The sequence below is a fragment of the Myxocyprinus asiaticus genome, chromosome 4, assembly GCF_019703515.2.
Source record: "Myxocyprinus asiaticus isolate MX2 ecotype Aquarium Trade chromosome 4, UBuf_Myxa_2, whole genome shotgun sequence".
NCBI classification, from domain to species: Eukaryota; Metazoa; Chordata; class Actinopteri; order Cypriniformes; family Catostomidae; genus Myxocyprinus; species Myxocyprinus asiaticus.
In genome coordinates this window covers 41,577,830-41,603,892 of record NC_059347.1, presented here as the reverse complement: position 1 = coordinate 41,603,892, position 26,063 = coordinate 41,577,830, and the positions used below count along the sequence as shown (strand labels likewise).

At 41.5% G+C, this 26,063-nt stretch overlaps 1 protein-coding gene across 3 annotated transcripts in view; it reads right to left on the bottom strand.

Moving 5' to 3' along the window:
* LOC127439615 (dual specificity testis-specific protein kinase 2-like) overlaps nt 1–26,063 on the bottom strand; it is a 38,593-nt gene that overhangs the window by 9,190 nt on the left and 3,340 nt on the right. For 2 of the 3 annotated variants that reach the window (XM_051695811.1, XM_051695813.1), the window contains 4 exons: nt 5,574–5,767; nt 4,197–4,318; nt 1,532–1,580; nt 1,227–1,376 (listed from right to left, as the gene is read on the bottom strand). In XM_051695811.1, the coding sequence (XP_051551771.1) occupies nt 1,227–1,376; nt 1,532–1,580; nt 4,197–4,318; nt 5,574–5,767 (515 nt within the window). Of the gene's footprint in view, nt 1–1,226; nt 1,377–1,531; nt 1,581–4,196; nt 4,319–5,573; nt 5,768–21,896; nt 22,092–26,063 lie in introns of all 3 variants that reach the window. The other variant, XM_051695812.1, reaches the window with a different exon arrangement.

Below are 26,063 nucleotides of genomic sequence, written 5' to 3'. Positions count from 1 at the left end.
AGTTTGTGTGTATGTGACAGAAAGAATGAGAGAGAGGACAGAGTGGAAGAGTTTATTACCATCACAATGGACTGGCCTTGTTGCCACGCCCCTCACCCCACGTTTGTGGAGCACTTGTGTGAAACCTGGCAACCAATAACACTCACGTAAACGCATCTATGTCTGTATTTCTCAAGGGAGAATTCTATGTAAAGTCTAGGCATAGGTGCTTTACAAGCATTGTCTAAGATCTGATGATTTCTCAGAGGATCTCCATATAAGGAGGCCTACACACTACAGGAAGCTATGACGGAGTGTTTAGTGAATAGGAATTCATAAGACTAGTATTTTTTTAAGATTCAAGAATACTCCGAATTGGATTTCAGAAAGCAGATTTACTTTATTGCTTTTTTATATGTCAGTAAATGATCTTCACATTGTCCCTCTTAGTAGCATGACAAAACTAAACTGTTATACTTTTTTTTTTTTTTTTTTTTTTTTTTTTATGTACACAGAAAGATACAATATAAAAATGTAATATTATCGAAAGATGATTTGCTACTTTTAAGTCGGTTGTAGGCAGTATTGCAGGGAGGGACATTTCTAGCATTTGATTTGACAGAAATCTGTGCAGTGCAAGATGATTTATTATTTTTTCTGATCCATATTCCAGGAGAGAAAGACTTTACATTTTGAATGTGTATAACTGCTAAAGGATCAGTTTGTCAACCTTTATGAGTACACTAGAATACAGAGAATACTAGAATATTCTAGGATATTCAAGGCTAATAGACTAGGATATTCAAGGCTAATAGACATGGACTCAAAGATGCAAAACTCCCAACATTGATTTCATGGGGTCTTTAAGTTATTTTTCAGTTATTTTTCAAAGGTTTTAAAGAAACTCATAAAATATTAAGTACAATGCTTCAATTTGCAAATAATTAGCAGCTAGTTATCATGTGTGTAGATGAAAGTGAATCAAGTGTACAAGAGCCTGGTTTCAAGCTAATCACTCAATTAGCTCAATGAGCGGGAAAGCCCTTGTCTGCTGCAGTGGGGTATAAAGCTATTTTTGAGTGCCGGGTGATGTTTTTTCAGCATTAATTGTCACTAATAGGACTAGATTAATTTAATCTAGAGTTAATCTAGTGTTCTCTGATGCAGCATAAAACTTACACTATAAGAGCATAGCCACACTTTTCAAAGCTAAAGATGAGCGTGACTGAAATGTGTAGCTGCTGTACCTTTGAGTTTAGATCTCTGTGATAGATGTTTTTGTAGTGCAAGTAAATCATCCCTCTTGAGATGTCAGAGGCCAGGTCCACTTTCTCTCTCCAGCACAAAGGCACATCTTTCCTGGCCAACAGCTCCTCTAAACAACCTCCACTAACATACTGTCCAAAGAGACAGCCAGGGAGGGGAAGAAACAAACATGAAACAAAATGTCCATCACATCTATGTAGTTTTAATAAAATGAAATGCATAAAATAAACATATTGAACAGTCTAATTGAACTTTGATTCAGAGGCTGAGAAGATGGAGAGCTCACCTCCAGTATCGGGTACAACTTGTCCTCTTTGACACAAATACCCAGATACCTAGAAGCAGAGATGGGAGAGAAGATCACAAGCTGTCAGTATGACATGTTCCCTAAATCTGCATTGTCAAAAGAGCAATTAGAGACTTGTGGAAAGAAATTAACACTGGAAAGAATGAATAAATTATATTCACTTTCATTTGTCACCACTTATATAATAGAGAACCACAAATGAGCAATGAATTTTTAAATATAATATTCAATGTGTCATGGTGACCTCAAATGGTTTCTATCAAATTCAGCAATCCTATTCATAGGTCAATGTGACTGTAAATTGTAATAGGGTGATGGAAGCTGGCAGGTAACTGGAAAGCTGTGATAGATTAAAGCTGCACTGAGAGCTTTGAATATGCTTTTGTTCTCCCATAACGCACTGGAAAAATCCACTCTGAGATTGCTTAGATAAACACACATGCTCATAGTTTTAGATTAAACACATTATATTAGCAGTATGCTGGACAGGACTTAGCTTGACTGACTGTTAGATTTATTTTTTTATTGGCCGGAGCCTCCCCCTCCCTTACATCATCCTGACGTGGAGCTGATGAACCGCCCCGGCACTGCCTCCCCAGCCAAGGCATCGCACATCTCATATCTAATAATTTTCTCACAGGACCCATCCACACATATTCCCTTTAATAGAGTCTTAAATTCTGGGCAATTAGTTCCCAAAATTAGTGGATGGGTGAAGCGGGAACTAACCGCAGCCTCCACTCTATGCTTTTGCCCCCGAAATTTAATGATGAGTGACACTACAGGATAATTGTGAATATCCCCATGCACACACCTCACCTTCACCCTTTTACTTGAGCCCAAAGCCTCGTCTGATTGCAGCCAGTATCCACACAGGCTTCATGTGTACTCCCCTTGACACTCACCGGTATTCTGTATGCTCCTTTTCGATCGGGGGCAGCCTGTGGAGTGTCAGGGACCCAGACCAATGTTCCCAGCTTCATCATGGGACATTGTTCCAAGAAATGCCCGGGTTCCCTGCAACTCCAGCAGGCTGGCCCAGGCGTTACGTCTGCACCTGCGACAGTGGTGGCTGGGAAAAACCCAACGAACGGGGAGCCAACTTCGGAGGGACATTCCCGCGTTTCTGGGGAACCGGAGTAGGATGGAGAAAAGGGGAAGAGTGAGAGAGAAAGTGAGAGAGGGGGGTGAAAGAGATAGTGAGGGGAGAGAGAGTGGCAGGGCTCTTCCGCCCTCTGGTACGCCAACATATGGTCCTCAGCCAACTGGACGGCATCCTCCAGCGATGCCGGGTGGTTGCACTGGACCCACTCCGCCATTCATTTCGACAGACGACGGATAAGCTGTTCCAGTACCACCAGATTGACGACTTCTTCTGCATCGCAGTCCTCAGCCAGCAGCCAGTTTCAGCAGGTGTCATGGAGCTGTTGAGTGAAGGAAAACGGGCAGCCCACACATCAAGCTTCATTGAGCGAAACCATTGCTGGTGTTGTTCGGGGCTGTGGCCAACCCGCTGCAGGATGGTCTTCTTCAGATCGTCATACACCAGGAGATTCGCCGCCAGTAGAAGTTGCGCCGTGAGCTGAGCTTCCCTGGACAACAGTGGAATGAGTCTGGCCACCCACTGGACACGCGGCCACCTCCAGATCTCTGCCGTTCTCTCGAACATGTCCAGGAATGCCTCCTTTCATGAGGGCAACCGGAGGCATGGGGACTGCTGTTTCCGGGGTCACAGCCGGGGCTCTCTCCTGGTGCAGTAAGCTCCGGATCGCCTGCCGGTCCTCTGCTTGAGCACCTCCAGGAACCATCGTAATCCTTGCGAAGCTCAAGCAGGGCCTGATGTTGTGAATGATGCATGCTGGCGAGGGACTGAATGACTTCCGCCAATGGCGAGGACTCCATACCGGCGTGTACTTCCTCCAAACTCTCGGGTTTCGGCACCAGCGTAACAAAGTTTGTTTTAGGGAACGAAGGAAGTGGGACTCAGGTACGTTGAACTCAAAACTCAGGTCTTTATTAACAGCTTTTTCTCAACTGTGGCTTTTCAGCCTTAACTCAGGTCACACACACAACTGCACTCTGCTGCATCTCTCTCTCCTTGACTCGCTCCTGCGTCTCTCCTTTTATCACTCTCCCCAGCGCTTACTGCAATCAGAAACAGGTGTTAGACATTATAGCGCTCAGGTGTGTACCCTTACCGCTTTCTCTATCTCCGGACGAACGCTCGACAATGCCCCAGCTGCCACAGTCACCTTGAGTAACAAACAGCATGCATAATATGCATGCACGCACGCATTTGAGGTACTGATAATTTACCACTGTTGCGCAGAAAATCAATGCTATATAGTAGTTGCAGCTCCAAAAACTGAATGAGGCACAGGGAGTGGAATGAGGTCCCAGGTCACTAAAGACCTGAGGTATGTGTTTAAGGGTTAAATAAGCACCAGAAACTTGATTTTAGCCACATGGTACATCCATGTATATACACATACAGTATATGGCCTATACAGTGTGTATACAAATCTTGATGAGGTTTGAAGGCTTAAAAGGCCCAAACGACTATTATACATTAAGATGGAGTTCAATCACAGACTTGTGCATGAAAGGGTGACGAGTTGTTAATCAGCATTAATAAGAGTATTACCTCACTATGTTGGGGTGAGAGAGTTTCTGCAGAAGGCTGATTTCTCGTACAATGCTGTCCTGGTCCACGTCATTCTTGTAGATCTTCACTACCATCATTTTCCGAGTGGTATTATGAATCACCTGACAATGACAGTAAATTCCAGTGAACAGTAGATTACAGAAAAGGGGAATGATACATAAAGTGCTACACTACCGGTCAAGTGTTGACACACTTGACTGAAATGTTTCTCATGATCTTAAGGCGTATGCTTAAATGTTTGAAATTAGTTTTGTAGACAAAAATATAATTGTGCCACCATATTAATTTATTTCATTACAAAACTAAAATGTAATAAAAAAAAAAATTTTTGTAATTGATGACTTGGACCAAATAATAAAGAAAAGCAGCCAATAAGTGCCCAACATAGATGGGAACTCCTTCAATACTGTTTAAAAAGCATCCCAGGGTGAAACCTGTTTTTTTTATTTATTTTGGATTTTGTTTAGTCACAACATAATTCCCATAGTTCAATTTATGTTATTCCATAGTTTTGATGACTTTACTATTATTCTAAAATGTGAAGAAAAAAATTATAATAAAGAATAAGTGTTTCAAAACTTTTGACCAGTAGTGTATAAAGACATTACACTGTCTCTAATATACACATATACAAAAAAAAAAAAAAAAAAAAAAAAAAAACACATGTTCACAAAAAGCACCTAAACAGTTAATATACAGGAAGGAACAGAACTGCTGGTAATAATGGTTTGGCCTCTATGAGCAATGCAATCATCAGTTATATAATTTACACAGCAGGGACTCATCAGGAATTAATGGGTTTAGTCTACTCAGGCATGAAGGCCACCGCAAACTGGGCCTAGCTGAAAAATCTGTCCTAATTAGTAGGACTACAATACAAGCACTGTACGGGCACCATTAAGATATATACGCACACATACAGCACACCGTGGGAGACCCTCTGCAGTACAACAGCATGATGCCTAAATAATTTCCATTTAGACTGAGATTATCACATGGCTACCTTCTTATCTTAAAGAGAATGCCTTAGATAAACATAACATCAACTTGAGCAGATGTGAATATGCATGTTGGTCTGTGAAAGACTTCACTATAACACAGTTGTCTTAATTATGATAAAGTTATGAAAAAGTTAATTGGGAGCATATCTCAATGTGACTAAATCAATGTGCACATTCAGTATGTACTTGGCAATGTTGTACACTGTTAAACATCTATTGCAAGCAAGTTTCTCTAATTAAGGAAATAAATCTAGACATTCTACCAAAACTTTCATTTATTTATTACATATTATGGAGATATTCTCTACATTGCACCATATTTATGATATCAGCTGACATGTTAAAGGAGTATTACCTTGTAAACTTTTGAAAAGAAGCCACTGCCAATCAGCTCATGAGTAAAGTTTTCCCAGAATTCTAGCTTGCGAACGGCTGTGCGTAGTTTCTGCCAGCGGTCCACATGGCAGTAAGAATCAGAAGATTCTCTATACAGCGTTGGGCTGGTGGGCTCAGAAGAAACGTCCACCTCACACATCCTGGAAATCTCCGCTAAGAATGAAAACACACATATTTTATTATGGTGAGGACTTTCTATTCACTTCTATTGCTTTTATACCGAGCTACTGAGATTTTCTGTCCCCTATCCCTCACATAAACCTGTGTTAACATATATTGGTTATATATATTTATCCCATTGTCTTCGAATACTTGATTTTGATCAGCTGGAATGCGTGCATTAAAACCGTTTAATGCACAGGTAGTTTCAGTCAGTTTTAATCACCATTCTATTTTAACATGTCTCCTCTATGTACTATGTAATGAGACACTGCGCAAGTTTTATGCCTCTGTTCAAACGAACTCTGGACGCGAATAATATGTTGCAAGTCTGATGAGCCTTTAAGCCGGGATTAACCATCACATCAAAAAACAGCACATTATTAAGTCTTTAAATCAATTATAAAGCACTACAGGAAAAGAAATCGAAGAGACACCAGTGTTCATCATCCCCATATTACTGAGTACAACCTGGAGATATTTAGAAATGCACCTGCACTTTCCACATACCCATAAGGCTTGTAAGGAAAGTATGGTTTAACATAAAGCCATGTTTTGCACCGAGGGGGAGAGAGGAAAACCGGGACCTATGAAATGCATCTTTCGCTGTCTGGCAAGACGATTTGAATTGTAATAAGATAAACATCATTTAATATTGCTGCGCTGCTCAGGACACACCCGCTAGTGGCCGCCGCTTGATCATGCATTACTGACTGAAGCGAGGAATGCAGACTGTTTTATAAAAGGCAGCCTTTTGCAGTTTAGTAATCACGCAAGGCCACAGCGTGATTTCATTCTTAATTCAATCAATCGTGCAGCCTTAATGAATACCATACTGATGTCTCAGAGGTCAAATTCAGCAGGTTTCAGAGTGTTTTGGATGTTTTTCCTCTCATCATGAACAGTAAGTGCCACTTTTACAACTGTCACATCCGTAACGCTGGTTTTTCCTCATTAATGACAAAGAATGGACCTTTAATATTACATGTTCTTAGGAGTGCCAGCCCTTCTATATTAATTGTAGAATACCTACTTCTACATGCAGGTATTATTTCTGGATTGTGCATTCAAATTCACAAGAGTTTTTACAGTGTGTGTAGTCTCCAAAAAACTCATGTCTATTTTTTTAATTATTTGTACAGGTTTTTAAGTCATTCAAATAAATGAAATATGATTGCACTATCTCTATGTTTGATTTAGAACCAGCAGAACTCTAGATCTAACTACCCTGTAAGATAAAGTTAACTGTTATTGTTATTCTTCCAGTTGAAATTTGCACAGCAAAAATCAATGACAGCTGTACATAATCAATGCTGGCAAGTAACCATGGTATAAGCAGGATCATCCACGGCTAGGTGTACATTAAACGATTTGAATGCTCTTAGCGTAGGGTGGTTCTTTGTCTACACATCATGCATTAAAATAGTTGAACATACACCTAGCCATGGATTATCCCTTACATATTATTGGTTGTAATATAATTGAAAGATGTTTGCTCCTTGTTAGTTGGTTGTAGGTGGCATTAGAATAGGATGGATATTTCTAGAGATCATCTGATTGCACAAAAATCTGTGCAAGCTGAGTCATCAATATTTTATGTCCATTTTTCCAGGAGAGAAAGCCTGCAAATTTTAAATGTGCATAACTGCAAATGGCTAATTTTGTCAACTTGAGTGCACTATGCTTTAAGAGTACACTAGAATATAGTTGTTTCAAAGCAAATAGACATGGACTCAAAACTCCCAATTTTGATTTCATGGGGTCTTTAATAAACTATTCAAAGATCTGTTTTTCAAAGGTGTCCAAAACTCATAAATGTTAATAAAGTACAAAGCTTTAATTGGCAAAGTAGCAGCAGCTTGTTATTGTGTATGGATGAAATTGAATCTGTACAGGAGCCTGATTTAAAGCTCATGAGTACTCAATTAGCTCAATGAGCAGGAAAGCTCTTGTCTGCTCTGGTAGGGTATGAAAGTGGAGGTAAAATCCACTCAAGATCGTAAAATAGCCCAGCATGTATAAAAGTCTGACCCATCCAAGTGAGAGGCTGACTGACTTCAAGTTTTTTTTTCCAGTAAAACATGCAAGAGAGCTGCACATCAACACTGTACAAACAAGACTGCAATTTACTGTTAAAGACATGCTGTGGCATCATTGAGAAACTTTAAGAGTCCATGAAATCAAAACTGAAGTTGTGTTACTTTTAGCCCATGTCTGAGGAATTGTCCAGTCAAATGCTTTCTGGAGCTAGAACGTGCCCTCCCCCTACATCAGCTCAGCATTCATGGCTGTGTTCTCAACAGTATAGATGATCCATATGCAGGGCTCTTCGAATGGAGAACAATCTATGCTGTAGGCTCGTTCTAAACAGAATGACTTAAAAAGTTAGTTCTGAATGACTGTTATCTCCTCTCAGCCCTCTGAAGCTCTCACAATGGTGGGTAATTTTCTTTGAAGAGAACAGGGTATTGGAATAATTACTTCTGAGCTGTATTTGAGCAGGATCTGGATGCATAGAAAGTTGCTTAAGGTTATTTATACTTTTAATTCAGGCATTTTTCTGAGGTTTATTAAGATGTTAACTATGAGTAACTGTTCTAGATTCTTAATGTTTAGTGTATTGTGATTTAAAACATTGATATACTGTATTGAGATCTTTTACTCAATTGTTTCTTATTCATCTGCATTGGACTTGTACAACGGCTCCAGCCTTGTTGTAAGCAAAGACAGAGATGCGCTGTGTTTGTTTGTAGGCTGTTTATGGTAGAGTTGGGGTACTCGACTTCGGACTCGGACTCAAGTCCAAGTCACAAGTCCAATTTGAATGGACTTGGACTTGTCACGGACTCAGATGCATTTTTACTTGGCCTTGACTCAGAGTCCAGCCGAGTCCATGGCATTTGTGATGCAATGACAAACAAACAAGCAAACAAATACATAAAATAGGATGACCATACATCCTCTTTTTCTCAGACATGTCCTCTTTTTCAGACCCGAAAAAAAGCATCTGGCTGGGATTTCAAAATTGCCTCTAAATGTCTGGGATTTGGCTTTGTCTTCATAATGATGTGCTCTCTACAGATAGTACTATCATACATTCTGTGTATTTGATACTTCACATCAGTTTTGAAGGACAGTATTGTCTTCATACACCTAAAGCATATGCTTTCATTCTGAAACCAATTTGAAGTTTGTTCAGCAGGATACCAATCATAAAATGTGAATATGAAATGCAACAGTGTTTTTGTTACATTTACATTGACAAATTGTTTTTATTAGTTGTAAAGGTTAAAATAAGCTTAAAATATTGATATTGAGTTAACGATTACAATTTTAATTCAGATTCATGAACAGATTAATTCGGACTCGACACGGACTTGGCCTGTTATGGACTCGGTCTTGAGTCCGACTCGGCCCTTTTGGACTCAGACTTGACTCGAATGATTAAAGACTCGGACTTAACTCGGACTAGACTAAGGTGAACTCGAACCCAACAATAGTTTATGGTCAGTTAGATCATTGTTTGGTTCTCAAGTCAGTGGAAAAATGACCAACCATGGTACTGAGATCAGTTCTCAGTTTCCCCAGCTGCAAACAGCTCTGGCTGACACAAAAATCAGCACGGTGGAAAGGGGGTATGCATGTAATGTTATGAACTATTTCCTTAATGGACTTTAATGGTAGCCTTTTACAACAATACAATGTACCTGTATCTATGGTGGGCCTCAGCTATCATTTTAGGCACTGCATCTAAAGTATAAAACCACACAGGTTATTGCCACATTTGCAACATGAAATAAAGGTTCCCTGTCTGTTACTCACTCGATGTTGTGTCGATGTAGTGACACTAGGGGTTCGATCTTGAGAGCCCCAATCACCTTTGCTTAAAATAGAAAAAGTCAATGAGAACTGGCGAGTGGAATTTGCATAATATAAAAGATGGCGTGCACCACTCATTCAGATTTTTTCTTTGGACCCGAATGCATGCTTGTGTTCGTCCTCTCACCTTTTGCTTATGCTGCTGGATTTTACAGCGCATATCAGCGGACGTGGAAGGCACCTTTTTCTGCCCGTACACGCTTCGCAGGCTCGTCCACCCTGACTACCCTCGACGGCGGAGTGGCTAAGGGATATGTCGAGCTCCCCCAGGTAGAGTGCGCTGTAGTGGTGCATTTATGCCCAAAGGTCGCAGCCACCTGGCGCGACCGACCAAGGCTCCCTTCCAAGGCCCGTAAGATTTCTTCTTCATTAATAACAAAGGCTTACAAGGCCGCGGGTCAAGCCGCTTCCGCCCTGCACGCCATGGCCGTCCTGCAGGTTCACCAGGCCAAGGCGCTGAAAGATCTACACGAGGGTAGACCCGACCCAGGGCTGATGTAGGAACTGCATACTGCGACAACCTTGCCTTACGGGCGGACAAAGGTCACAGCGTGCCCTGGGCCAGACAATGTCCATTCTTGTGGTCCAAGAAAGGCTCAACCTTGCGGAGATGCATGGTGCCGAGGAAGTCCGCTTTCTCAATGCGCCAATCTCCCAAGGGGAGCTTTTTGGCGACACCGCCAAGGATTTCACCCATCAATTCTCGACAGTGAGAAAGCAGACCGAGGTGCACATCTTGCCATTTCCCTGCGGTGCCAGCCCCGGCTCCCGAACCATCTGAGTCCGTACGCCAGCCTCAGAGAAAGAAATCCTCCCATGGGAAGTCGGCTCCACCTGCCCGTCAGTCGGCCCCCAAGAACCCCAGACGGGCCAGGGCCGAGGGGCTGGAGAGCGCTAACCAGGGGGCACTCAGGGATAGAATACTCACCACGCGCTGGCCCAGGGGCAATGGTGGGGCTGGAGAGATCACCTGGGCCAGTGCATGGTGAGTATTCTATCCCTGAGTGCCCCCTTGGTCAGCGCTCTCCAGCCCCTCGCGGTGGCTCATTAGGACTATTCGCTTCGGCTACGCGTTCTAGTTTGCCAGTCGCCCGCCCAGGTTCAGTGGCATCCTCTCCACTACGGTGCGGGGCGAGGGTGCCTCCATCTGCCGGGCGGAGGTTGCCACCCTTCTGGCGAAGGGAGCATTAAAGCCCGTCCCCGTAGCAGATTTGCGCGAGGGCTTTTACAGCCCTTATTTAATCGTGCCCAAGAGAGGGGGAGAGTTGCGCCCAAACTTTGATCTGCATGCCTTGAACAAAGCCTTAAAGGATGTTAATGCAGAAGCGCATCCTGGCGCCAGTACGCCATCAGGAATGGTTCGTGGCCATCGACCTGAAGGACGCGTACATTCACATATCGATCCTTCCTTGACAAAAACCCTCTCTTCGGTTTGCCTTTGAGGGAAGAGCATACCAGTACAAGGTTCTCCCCTTCGGTATGTCCCTGTCCCCTCACGTCTTTACCAAGGTCGCAGAGGCTGCCCTGGCCTCGCTGAGGGAGAAGGGCATACACATTCTCAATTATCTCAACGACTGGCTAATCCTAGCTCACTCGCGAGACCTATTGTGTGCACACAGGGACCTCGTGCTTCAGCATCTCGACTGACTTGGGCTGCAGGTCAACTGGGAGAAGAGCAAGCTCTCCCCTGTGCAGAGCATCTCTTTTCTCTGTATGGCGTTGGTCACTCTCACGGCACGTCTTACAACCGAGCATGCTCAGTCAGTGCTGACCTTCAGGCAGAAGGTGGCGGTGCCAGTGAAATCATTTCAGAGGCTCCAGGGACACATGGCATCCTCGGCGGCGCTTCTCACCCTCGGGTTGATGAATATTAGACCGCTTCAGCACTGGCTACAGACTCGAGTCCCGAGGTGGGCATGGCACCACTGCACCCGGTGTGTGACCATCACGCCACAGTGCCGTCAGACTTTCAGCCCTTGGTTGGACCTCACATTTCTATGGGCAGATGTTCCCCCAGAGCAGGTCTCAAGGTGCGTCGTGGTCACAACAGACACCTCGAACTTGGGCACCGTGTGCAACGGGCATCAACTGCTTAAGAGTTGCTGGCGGTGTTGCTGGCCCTGAGGAGGCTTCGCTGTTGATTCAGGGCAAGCATGTGTTGGTCTGGACCGACAACACAGCGGTGTTCGCTCACTCTGCATGTCGCAACTCGACCGCAGCCTCCTCCTTTGGAGTCAGCATATGTTGAAGTCTCTGCGAGCCACTCACCTTCCAGGCGTCTTCAACCGTGCAACGGACGTGCTCTCATGGCAGGTAAGGCTCCACAGGGAGTGGGGACTCCACCCCCACGTAGTCCAGCTGGTTTTGGATATTCGGGGAGGCGCTGATAGACCTGTTCACCTCCCAAGAGTCCTCTCACTGCCTCCTTTGGTACTCCCTGTCCAAGGCCCCCCTCGGCGCAGATGCCTTGGCACACAGCTGGCCTCGGGGGCTGTGCAAGTATGCGTCTCCTCCAGTGAGCCTCATTACACAGACTCTGTGCAAAGTCAAGGAGGACAAGCAAAAAGTCCTGTTCGTTGCACCGTACTGGCCCAAAAGGACTTGGTTCTCGGATCTGATACTCCTGGCAGTAGCACCTCCCTGGCGCATTCCCCTGAGGCAGGACCTTCTTAGGGGCAGGGCACGCTCCAACACCCGTGGCCAGACCTCTGGAATCTCCACGTCTGGCTCCTGGATGGCACACGGAAGACCTAGCGGGTCTTCCACCAGCGGTGGTGAATACGATCACTCAGGCCAGAGCCCCATCTACGAGGCGGCTGTATGCCTTGAAGTGGCGTCACATCGCGAACTGGTGTTCTTCCCGTGGGGAAGACCCGGGTGTTACGCTGTAACAGCAGGTAGACCGGGTGGCCGGTTGGGTGTACCCTTTTTCAAAAGGTGATAATGTGTGCCTTTTTGTCCACAACAGTTCCCCGTATCCGGTGAACCCCGGACGCCTCTTTAATTCTTAAGCACTGTTCGGTGACAAACTCAGCGGAGGAGTAATGGCACCAAGCCCAGTACTTGTGGTATGCCCCTTTTTGGTGCACCCGTGTGCTCGTGCTCAGTGCTCCATGCATGGTGATTCCCCCTTGGTAATCCTGTATGATGAGTTTCCACTTTTCGGTTTCCCCTTAGGTGAACCCTGTGTTTCCCCTTGCCAAAGCTCTCTACCTCGGCCACTGTTGCTGCGTACCCTCTCTGTAGATAGGGTCCTCCGATGGTATCATTCCATATGTGAACTTACCCGCTTGTAAGTCCATGTGAGGTATTCTACACGTTAACCTCCCTCCGGTAGGATGTGGTCTCCGTAGTGCTCCCCCTCCTCGAGAGGGAAGAGCACTTCCCAGTGTTATTCTAGAAAGTGCACGGCAGGAAATCGCTTAACAGCAATCAGGTAAGGCTCCGCCGGTGGCCTCCTTGGGTAAGTGCCTCCTCCCCCCTTAACGGGACTAGGGAGATGCCTTACCTAACTAGCTGGAAGGTCACGACGTGGTTGAGCGCTCGCTGCGAGGCACGCAGCAGCTTGCCTGTGTCCACTCTTCCGTACCTGGTGACACGGTTAAGCGCCTGCGGCGTTTCCAATAGGAACCCCTAGTGTCAATATATTGACACAATGTCGAGTGAGTGACAGACAGGGAATGTCTTGGTTACTGGTGTAACCTCTGTTCCCTGATTGAGGGAACGAGACGTTGTGTCCCTCCTGCCACGGCGCTGAACCGGCCGCTGACATGGCCGGGACTCTCTATCGGCTCCTCAGCATAAATCTGAATGAGTGGTGCATGTCATCTCCTTTTATACCCGTATGTCCAGGGCGGAGAGTGGCATGCAAATTCCACTTGCCAATTCTCATTGGCCTTTTCTATTTTAAGCAAAAGTGATTGGGGCTCTCAAGATCAAATCTCTTGTGTCACTACATTGACACAACGTCTCATTCCCTCCATCAGGGAACAGAGGTTACATCAGTAACCAAAAACCATGTTTTCACATATAACAATGGTTTTCCTTTAGATTAGTAGAGCAATAAGTAAAGAAACCAGTAGAAACAAAGTGTGCTAGAAAAAAAATTGCATTATAAACCAAGTAAAACTAGTGAACTAAATATCTGTTATATTATAAACTATCTTTAATTTTGTATAATACAATTCACAATCATTGCCCACAAGTGAGCAGCACTGTGTCACTGTGTCTTTCACTCTTTGTGCATATATCCGAGGCCTAATTTTTGTGTTGTGGAGACAAACCATAAAAGTGGAGCATTGAAGTCAATGGGGATAGTCATCACAGCCCACTGAATAGCACGGAGTGGCACGCTTTCACAACCCGCTAGGCTTTGTCACTTAAGAGGGAATCATCTAGTTGTATTCATAATGGGTAGAGCGCACACATGCGGTCTTTGTGTTTCCAGCAACAGACACACAATCACAGCCCTTTCAGTTTCACAATCTTGCAATAAAGCAGATAACTGATATGTGCAATCCTAACTGGTGTATGAGTCTCACTCTTTCTGTCTGTTTGTTTGAACTAATTTATTTCTTCTATCTAGCATATTTTTTCTCTGTATTTTAGTCTCAGAATGATGAATAAGAGACCAAATGCATTACAGTTATTTTTTGCAATTTGCTAAACTTTTAAACAGAGAGAAGTAAAAGTAGACTAGTATTTGAGAAAAAAATTTTTTTTACATGCACGAGATGAAGACTCTTGTCATATCTGTCTTTGAGGAAAAATCTGCTTTCTACATATGATGCTGGGCGCACATTCATGAGTGCCGCTATGTTGAGCTCATTTGACCAGTCGAATATAACTCACTTTTTCTCAATAATCCCTTCTAATTGGATATTTTCATTCTTGCAATAAATTAATCATTTGTGAATAGTGCATTTTTACAATGACACCTGTAAGTGTACCTTTCAGCAATATCTCTCAATCGTGCTGTTGTACTGAAAATCAGCACTACTGTGAATCGGCTGTAAGTTACTCTACATTTTAGACACAATATGGCCAGGTATTTTGTCCATCAACAAAAAGAGTCCCAAACAAAGCCAAAGCAGGATCAGTGTTGGAACTCCCACTTACACAGACATGTGGAATGATACAAACACAGAAGCAATCAGAATTGGTGTACTAAATATCAATACTCTTGGAACACAACTTGCCCCATCAGATTAAAACAGCGGTTACCAACTTTTTACAGTGGCATAGCCCTCCAAACATCCTTTTGCGTACCCCCTCTCTAACGCATAGATAACATTCGTACAAGGTATTTTGAAAAAACTAAAGTGAATGAAAATTATTGCGTGTGAATGTAAAAAATCATCTGATATCTGTAATCAAAACTTATGAACTTATCCCATCAGAATCATAACTCCTAATGCCAACCTGGTCTCATAGAATGAATATTACTCTATATAAATTTTTGCAAACTGACTTTTACGTGCCACTTTCTATATATTGCTGCAGTTTCCTGGTGAAATGAACACTAGGAGGTGCTACAATAACTGTGCGTTTTATTCACTGTCACACAAATCACGAGTACAATTGCTGATAATGACTTTAAATAAATAAAAACGTATTTTTCATGGAACGAACCATGTAATTTCAGTTTTGCAAAAACTTTGCAATGCTCATGTGAATTTCATGAGACCAGGCTGCCCAATGCATCTCACATTATATACAAATTACATATTAAATTGCAAAAAACAAAATTAAACTAAAATCTTGGACAACTGACAAGTGTGAGTCTGATAAAACAGCGAAGTATCTTTTGCTAGCTATCACTTAGCTACATTACTTAGCAGTGTGTGGGGCTACCAAAAAAAGATACTTGCATGCTGCGCACTCACGCTCGACGTATGAGTAGATACACTATTTTAACAGTAAAAGATATGGTTATATCATTGCATGCTATTTATCTATACTAGAGGGTGCAAAAATATTTTTGCCAGTGAGAAATACTTGAAATTGATTTGAATGTTATTTTAGGCTTGAATGAAATTAAAACAATGGTAAGAATTTTGTTCACATACCCCCATTGTCACCTGACGTACCCCCAGGGGTACTCGTACCTCAAGTTTGGGAAACACTGAATTAGAGAACCAGAACCAATTTTTATATACTAATTGTTAATACTTTTTCCCCCCAACTTTGTTGAAAAGAGGAGTACACTGGTTGAAGATGTACTTCTATTCTCTGCCATTCTAATGGAGTAATCCTAATTTTCTTTTTCATAGGATTTGTGGATAACAAATCTAATCCTGATTTAATTAAATAATATATATATATATATATACTGAAAACAGGCCCCTGGTAGGACTTTGGTTAATAACACATTATAAAATTTTTTTTAAAAAAAACCACTTCCTATGGAAGGCATGCTATTGCACCCAGGTGCAAGTTTAACCAACATCCTACCACAGATTGATTTACGAGAAAAGCCGCTGACCAACTGAACTGGCATCTCAACTACAGATCAAGCACACAAGTTCATTTAGTTTTTGACAAATTACAAGTTAACACTGCAGTGATAAAATTCAGCACTGGAAGTGGACTCAACCTCCCACAACCCTCAGAGGAAACAGACGCTATCTAAGGGACAGCTGACGTCTGGCGCTGCAGAGACTGAAGGTTTGCAATATATGTGGATCAAAGAGAGGCATTTACTCAAAGTTTACACAGCACACAGCACGTCAGTATGCCATCTCAAGGCCCACAACCTGACTTCACATGTACACAAGAGGACGTTGCCCCACAACCTGGACTTTTACAGGAAGACTGTTGAAATTAAAAAGAAAAACAGAAGCAGTAAATGGCACTTTAAATTGCGTAAGGCTGATATAGTCCATCTAATTGTAAAACAAAAATGAAATGATGGGGGAAAAAAACCTCAAAAGACTCACTGCAGCAAAACTGCAACTCTTGTTTAAAATAATGAAATAGTTATTCTTCACTACATTTGTGATTCAACTATATACTGCAGTAGCGCACCCCGTGAAATGCAAAATATTTCGAGTTTGTTTGCCAAAGCTACACAACATGGTTATGAGCACTTTTACATGCATGATCTTCTTGCACACCGATAATGTTTAGTAAGCGTGTGTGGTCCTGTAAACACCTTAAACGGCTTTTGCTTATCTGGGTAAGCTCATAAACGGTTTAAGAATATAAACGATCGACACGTGCAGATTTTTGCTCATTTTTCCAATTTTGCATTACGTGTAAACACCTTTACCTGCATTCTTGTTTATGCATGATATTTTGACATCAAAAGCAGAGAATAATGATTTTATGAAAAGAAAAATAATGGTAATGATTTTTATATATATAAAAATAAAGATGATTTCAAGTCTCATACTGTATAAACACGATTTTCTTGCATTGTCAGATTTTTTTATTTATTTATTTTTTTACAGATTTTTGGTAGTTATTGGTAGTGCCCGGCTGATATTATCGGCCAATTTTAGCCTTTCGCCGCTATATCGGTATCGGCGTATATTTTACCGATATGCGCCGATATGAAAATGTTTTTTCAGAACATATAATGCAGAAAACAATGCTTTAGAATTGGTGTCATAACGTAGTTTGTCCAGCAGAGCGTGATCCGACTCCATTGTTTACAGAGCTGACTCTGAGCTGATGGTGGCTCTGCAGACAGGGCGGAGTTAAGCGGTGTCTCGGTAAGTTAACTAGTTTGTGAAATACATACTAGAAACTTAATAAACAATGATCCCATCATTTCCCTTTTCAATATAACTAATATAACATTAACTTTGTCCCTGACAACCAAGTCAATCATGTCTGTTTGCTGTTAGCCAGCTATAGTTTTATAATAATATATATATATATACATATATAGGTTTTAAATAAAAAATAAATACACAATACTAGAAGAAAAGCTTCAGTGTGCTTTTCTGGAACACTAACATAGCCCAATTCTATTAAATTATTGTTTAGCTTACTTTTGAAAAAATGCTGGCCAAATTAAATAAATTACTAAACGAAAAACGCATTAAATTAAAAAAATAAAGTACCAAATGAAAAAATTATATTTTTAGACCTATATATGCCTTTTCTTTACACAAACTTAAATTAGCTGTACCCTGATCTGTAGACGAGTAAAGTCGGCTGAATGACATTTTCTACACTTCAAGACTATAAACTATCAGAACTATTTGTCCAATGCAGAGTTCACTTTCAGAAAACGAGCTTTTGAACCTTTTAAAATTTTGAAATATATTAAATCGAACCCTCTTTACCTCGGATCACATTTGCTGAGCTTCTTCAGAAAATGTCAATTGCATTATGACGCTAAAATTAATTTTAGATGATAATCAAGTTCAGTTGGTCGTTAAATGTTGTGGGACAAATATATGGGTATAATGCAGTTGAGATGGCAATGCTTTAGATTAGATGATTGTTCAAAATATCCTATTGTATATCAGGAATGTATCATATGTAAACCCTGATATTACACCACATACATTTTTCTTTAATAGCTGTGAACACAGCATATACACATCGCCTGATGGTCCTTATACTAAGACCGAAAATTTCCCCACTACTTGGTGCAGGTTGCCAGCTTGAACAGGGCCATGATGATTCCCTTTCGGGTCGGAACCGGTGGCAACCTGCGATAGGCGCAACATCAGCACCAATATTACAGTGCTATCAGAAGGGCAACTGCTCCCTTTTGATTGCAATTCCTCATCTTCTGATTGCATTTATTTGTGAAATTAAAATGACAGTAAGCTGTCTAATTTCAATGAATTGTCTCAATACTCTCCCCATTTTACCAAAACTTCAGAGGAAAAAAAATCAGGGACATCTGGGCGGCGAATTAGCGATAAACACACATTTCTGTATGGAAACGGCTTAAGGGCAGATTTCTTTTGCGATAAACCAAAACTTACATGACAAAGTGTTTTTTGTTATGCGGCAGAAGACGGCAAATTTAGCAAAGAAAATGTTCACGCATTTTCACTTTGTCGATAACAAAATAGTGCGAATAGTGGATGGAAACTAGGCTATTGTGGTCAGCTGAGTGGAAGCTAATGATTAAACATGTATTCACCAAACTGTTTTGTTCAGGATTCACAGTTTGGTACCCCCTTCAACTGAACAATTCCAGCTGTTGCATTTATAAAATGTAATATTTAAAAGTCTGGTTTTCCACCGGTGAAAGTTTCCCCTGAACTTGTATAGCAGAATACGGTGTAACACCACTGTTATCTGTTTATCTTGACTCAGCAGTATTAAAATAGTCAGCATTTGACTGACACTAAACAGTATTGATGTTTATTTAGCTATTTATATTATTTTTTATTTATTCTTTATTTTAATGGTCAGCATTTGACTGATACTAAACAGTACTGATGTTTATTTAGCTATTTATTGTATTTTTATTTATTCTTTATTTTCTCAGTGTTCATTTCTAGAATTTGTTGACAATGTATAATAATAATGTCAAATATTCTTTGATAAAAATATTTAAGAAATCAGCCTTCTGAGTACCTTTGCATAGTCATATCGGTGCAAAATCGGTGAAAAATCCACATAGAAAAGGTCTGTTTTCATTCCAGCTCAAATATTATATATATATAGGCCACCATATCGGTAATCGGTGAAATTTCCCCCTCTAAAATCGGTATCGGTCTCAAAAATCCCATATCGGTTGGGCTCAGTTATTGGTGTGCATAATTAACTTAAATTCCACTGCTTTAGAAATGCATACAACCACTAATTCAAGAATTAAACTCTTGTTGTTTAACTGTATAATAATCCAACAGAAAGCCATGGAGCTCATTAACATTATACCCTAATGACTCTCCTTTACCAGAGTCACAAATCTACTTGCTCTTTGCATTACATGAAAATGCTGTAGTCAGACTGATTAACTGGTACAGATAGTAGATATAAGCCTTTAAGCTGACAAACCACCTCAGTGCGACACAGATCCCCAAAGCAGTTCCTCCCACACACTGAAACAGTACAGAACAGGATGTATGTGCTGTGTTTACAACCATGACAGGACAGAAATGTCCACGGCCAGAACTTAGACGTCAGTATATCCCTTTGCATGTAATTACATTTCTTATTTAATCAGATGCCCTATGCGTTCAAAAGAAACGTTCAGGACCAGAGATCTTATCTTTATTTGCTCTGATTATGTAGTGGGTCTTTTAAAGGATACAGTAGGATGTATAAAAAGGTCAAAACCCTTTACCACCATTTAATGTCTTTTGCAAAACCACAAAACTAATTGTACTAAATATTGTGACTAAATACTAATTGTAATTTTTTTTCACAGTGCAGATCCAACGTTACATTTAATTATTTGATAGACTTTTATCCAAAAGCAACAAAAATTATGATAACACTTTACAGTAAAGTTATATTTGTTTACATTAGTAAATGCATTAGGTATCATGAACATTAAACAATATTTATTTATTTTTTTAATCAGGATTTATGAATCTCGGTTAATGTTAATTTATCCAACCTGATCTCATGAGAATACGTATGTATTCTTACGTAAAGTTTGGCTCTAGCAAACATTCATTCTCTTATGCTTGCATATACACCTAAACGTACAAGAATGACATATTGACAGCATCTAAAACGTATTAATTAATCAGTTAATTTCATTGCATTTATAATCAATGAGATTAGTTAAATGTCATCACAGTTATTTAACGCAGTTGAAATTATAATATGACATTTTAACGGTTTCATTCTGTGATTTCTGCTGCCCTATACAATGTTTCATTGAAAAGGATCATATCACTTTAACCAAGAATAAACCTTTAAATTTTAAAATGAATAAAAACTCTGTAATCATTTAATCATTCATTAAGCATTTAATTTTAATTTAGTTTGCCATGGGACATAAAAGGAGTATTCAGAATATACCAAAAAAAAAAAAAAAAAAAAAAAAACACACACACACACACACACACACAAAGCACCATAAAACAATAATAAAAGTAATACATTTTATTTGTTCATTATAATCCAAATCTTCAGACAGCTTTGTGTGAGGAATAGACCCAAATTAAGCTTTATTTAAAGATCTCCGTCTACATCCGCCGTAGCGCCCCTGCCGTAACGTCAACCTGCATTGGTTTCGTTTTCATAATTCAAAAATTGCCACCTAAAGAAGCACGACACAGGTTTTACAGCAGTGCTATCGAATGCTCATTGACTCTCTACCTCACACAAAGCTACTGTATGCTACCAAGGAGCACATTGGATGCAGCGCATCGCCCTTTGGACTACTTTTGCACTGAACTTTGCCATTATTCTGAATAAATTATTGTGATTAAATTTATCTGCCGGTTACGTTTTTTATATGCTTAATAAATGGTTATGGTTAGGTTTATGAGTAGGATTAGTGGCAGTAAAATATATATAAATTAATATATTGTTATAAAAATTGTCACTGTACATTGGTTACGCTTAGAGGTTGGGGTAGGGTTAAGGGATCTAAAATATCTTTAAAACAGTTAAAATTGTACAAATATATTTGTAATGGATTCGTCAATATTTTACATGTCTAAAGCTGTAAATACATAAAAATGTTTATGTTTTAGATGCTTTCAAAACATCATTATTGTACATTTTAGTGTCTATCCAAATGTACAAACATATGTTTAAATGTTACAAATATTAACGTACAAATAGCTACATATATTAATGAGATCAGGCTGATTTATCAAAATACTACTGTTAATTGTTTGTTCAAAATGCATAAATGTTAACATGCAACTTTTAACGTAAAACATGTATTAGTATGTAGAAACTAACATTAACTAAGATTAATGGTTAAAGTTCATTGTTAGTTCATGTTAATGGGATAGTACACACAAAAATGAAAATTTGATCATCATTTACTTGGGAAAACAAGAAGGTGAATAAATGATGACAGAATTTTCATTTTTGAATGAATTATCCTTTATTTTTAGCATTAACCAACAAATACAACCATGTTGTAAAGTGCTATCCAAATGAGAAATACAACAACAAAAGCTATTCTTGCCAAGTAGGCAGTAAAGTTCCAAAATTACTTAGAAAAGTACAGGCGAGAACAGATATGAAAGACACAGGGAAACAACAGTGAGGATACTAATAAGAACCGTTCCTCTGAACATAAGTGGACGTCACATGTTTAAGTCATGAAATTCAGATCAAGTAAATTGCTTCCACTTACACCATAATAAGCATGAGTCCATGCACTACACAACATCATAACAGGTGCTGATCTACATTGGCCCCTGTGCTGCTGGGATTGGTGTGAACTGCAAGGACAGTACAGTAGTTCTAGTCTATTCTAGATCTGTTGGAGAAGAGAGAGCTTTGGCATCAGGCCACAGATCTCCCCCTCACATTCTCTCCCACTCTCTTTCTGTACAAAAAAAAAAACACAACATTCAGCACAGTGGCATTCCAAACAAAAAAAAAAATGTCAAATGTTTTACTAATGTCTGTCTATTTTTGCTAGGAGTTTGAGGCACACTGGTTACTGTGTGTTCAAATTGACTGCTTTTATGCTACTGTGGCGAGGTGCCGATGCTTCAGGCCCGGTCGCCCTTAGCAACCGCCACACGCCAATGAACGCCTGATTGCACACAGCTGAGGAGGATTAGACAATTAAGCGGACAGAAATATAAACGCCAGTGGGAGAAACGAGAGAGTGAGGACGTTTTCTCCAGAGGGAGCTGACTTTAATGCTTCTCTCTTTTCTCTTTCAGAGAGCGATTGACACGCTGGCACCTAAAATGCCCGCCGCAAGACATTCAGGACGAACTTATGCCCACCGACCTCAACCCCCCGGAGATGCGGGCCTGGATGGTGGGCTGTACTGTACATCACCACGTCCTGGCAGAAGCCCCGGAGTGCCCTTATTGCAGCCCAGGCTCCTGGGGCAAGGAAAGTTGGGCCGGTCCCTCCTCCCCATCACCTACGTCCATGGGGATACCAGGTATGTGCCAGCTCACACCGTCTCCATCTCTGCCTCCCCAGGTACCTGGACCGTAGAAGTGGGGGTCATGAAGGACCTGCCGGCACCACTGATGTTGGGAAGAGACTGGCCAGGACTGGATCATCTACTGCAACGGACCAGCCCACCCGCCTTCTGACGACTATCCAGGGACTCCAAGAAGGCCCGCACCAGGCCAGCCTACCTTGCTCCGGAGAGTGAGAGAGCGGGTGAGTCTCAAAATACTAACCTGGAAATCTGTTCTGATCTCTTCCGACAGGTGACGGCAGGTGGGATCACTGCCAGTCATCGAGGTGCCGTTCGACAGCATCGGTATGGACCTAGTAGGGCTGCTGCCAAAGTCTCGGGGGCACGAACACATCCTTGTGATAGTGGACTACGCCACGTGGTATTCAGAGGCTGTACTGCTCCGCCAGACCACCTCATCTGCTATAACGAAGGAGATGCAATAGCTCTTCAGCTGTGTGGGAATTCCATCGGAGATCCTGACGTACCAGGGAACTCCCTTCGTCTCCCAGCTCATTGCCAATCTCTGCAAACTTCTCTGCGTAAAGCAGCTCCACACCTCGGTATACCACCCCCAAACAGACATGCTAGTGGAAAGGTTCAACCAGACACTGAAACGGATTCTCCGAAGCGTGGTTGCCGAGGACAGGCGAGACTGGGACCTCATGCTCCCGTATGTGCTCTACGGCATCCGTGAGGTTCCCCAAGCCTCCACGGGTTTTACCCCCTTTGAGCTGCTCTTCGGCCGTCAGCCTCGTGGCCTGCTGTACATGGCATGGGAAGCCTGGGAGCAACAACCCTCTCCTCATTGCTCATTGTCGTAAAGCACGGGCAAAGCATGAGAGAAAGGACAGAAAAGGTTAAGCCCCTCATGTGCGAACACCTGGCAGAGGCCCAGCACGCCCAACGGAGTGTACGATCGGCCAGCGCAGTCCCATGAGTTCCAACCTCCATGTTCCTAGCAAAGTCCCTACACCATGGTGGAACGAGTTGGGCCAGTAAACTATTGGCTGCACCAGCCCGGGATGCGAATGGAAGAGAAAATTCATTACATCAACTTGCTTAAATGCTGGTTCGAAATGACCAACCGAGTCGAAGACTCCGTGACCGACCTGAGCTCCCAATTGTCATCCCCTCCAGCGCCATGAGTTTGAAAGGTCCGACAGTATAGAGACATCTTCTTTGACTGCCCCGGGTGGATCTCCTTCCTATCCCATGATGTGAGAACCCCAGCAGGAGTCATTGTCCAGCAGTGGCCCAATAGAGTTCCAGAGTCTCGCCAGCAAGCCATTGAGGATGAGATACAGTGGATGTTGGAGCTAGGTGTAATTGAGACCTCCAAAAGCCTGTGGTCCAGCCCGATTGTCATGGTCCCGAAGCCTGACAACACCTTCCGGTTCTGCAATGATTTCCGGAAGCTGAACGAAGTCTCTGCATTAGACAGCTACCCCATGCCCTGAGTGGATGAGTTGATCGAACGGTTGAGAAGGGCCTGCTATATCTCCACATTAGACCGAACCAAGGGATACTGGCAGGTACCCCTTACCCACCAAGCCAAGGAAAAGACCGCGTTCAGCACCCTCGCAGGGCACTGGCAATACCAGGTCCTCTCCTTCAGGCTGCATGGGGCACCAGCCACGTTCTAACAAATGATGAATATCATCCTACTCCCCCATCAAAGTTATGTGGCAGCCTACTTGGATGATGTCTTTGTCCACTTGGAGAGCTGGGATGACCACCTTAGTCATCTCCGTGAGGTGCTGTCAGCGCTACACAGGGCTGAACTGACCGCCAACCCCCGGAAATGTCAGAAGCACGCTACCTGGGTTACCGCATCAGCCGTGGTCTGGTACTTCCACAAGAGGAAAAGATTTCAGTGGTGAAAAGCTTTCCACGACCAACAAATAAGACCCAGGTATTTGCCTTTTGGGGGTTGGCGGGGTATCATTGATGCTTCATAGTGGACTTCTCCTCTGTGACTTGTCCCCTGACAGACCTGAACAGGAAAGGGCAGCCAGAGAAGGTACAATGGTGCCTGATGGCGGAAAAGGCATTCACCAGTGTTTAAGTGGTGAAGTGGCGAAGAAGTTCAGCACCGAGATCTTTTCACTGTGTGCTGAGAGTAAAAGCTTTGACTCTTTCTGTATAATGTGAGTCCAAAGACTAGATCCAAGCAAACCATTTGTTGTTTAATAATGCCTCTTTTAATATACTTTTTGTTCTCTACAGTCAGTTATTTATCAAAAACAACAAAACAAACATTTAATTCTAATCACATATAGCATGAATACTGTAAATAAACCATTATTTACCATTACTAAATAATAACCATTACCGTCAAAGTCCCTGCCACACGTCTTAAAAAGACTACCATTTTAGCACTTGTTCTACATATCTAAGTAAATACTTGTAAATAGTACAAATATGTAAACAACAAACATGGAACAATATATTGTATAAATGCAATATAATATACGCAATTTCAATACATCATATTTATTGAAGTAATACATGAACTGTAATTTAAAAAAAGCTAAAATGTCACCAAAATTATGAAAAACTAATGATAAAATATAATTTGTAAAATGTATATGTCCATAATTTAACAAGTTAGAAGGTCCCCTGTATAATGAATAACAGCATTAGCTGAAAGATAATTTCTTTCATACTGTAAGCCAAATGGACATTATAACTGAAATATACTCAAAATAATTGAAATTAAAAGCAAAATTGAAATCCAATCATGATATCATTAGGTATTGCGATATATATCGAATTGTGACGTGTATCGCAATATATATTGTATCGTGAGGTGGCTGGCGATACTCAACCCTACTTCAGAGGAATGTTTTTTATTGCCAGGCTAGCCTCAACCAGGACCTCTCATTACAGGCCTTAATCACACTTCCGCATTCGCAGAGCAGAAGCTTCGCTTAGTACCGTAAAACAACTTCTGCTGCAGTCTGTTTCAATGGCAGTGCCCACAGCGCAGAATTATTATGGACTATTTTATGTACAATTCATCTCAAATACTTAATCTAAACTACTTCACCTTACAATCATTACTCAGGGATAATGAAGTATAGAAAAACAATGTCATGTTGTTTTATTATTTTAAACAGGATGTATGTGAGCAGGGACCACTTCACGGAGTATAAGTGCGTTTTTTATTAGAGGAATGCAAGAATATAATACAAACAAGAGTACATTTACACCAGGCTAGGGGAGTAACGGATTACTTGTAACGGTGTTAGGTAATCCGTTACAGTTACATAAAAACTATCATAATCAGATTACAGTTACATTAAAAAAAATTGGGATTACTGTCAGAATTACAAGTTTTAATTTCTGACAAAAGAAATACTGAATTTT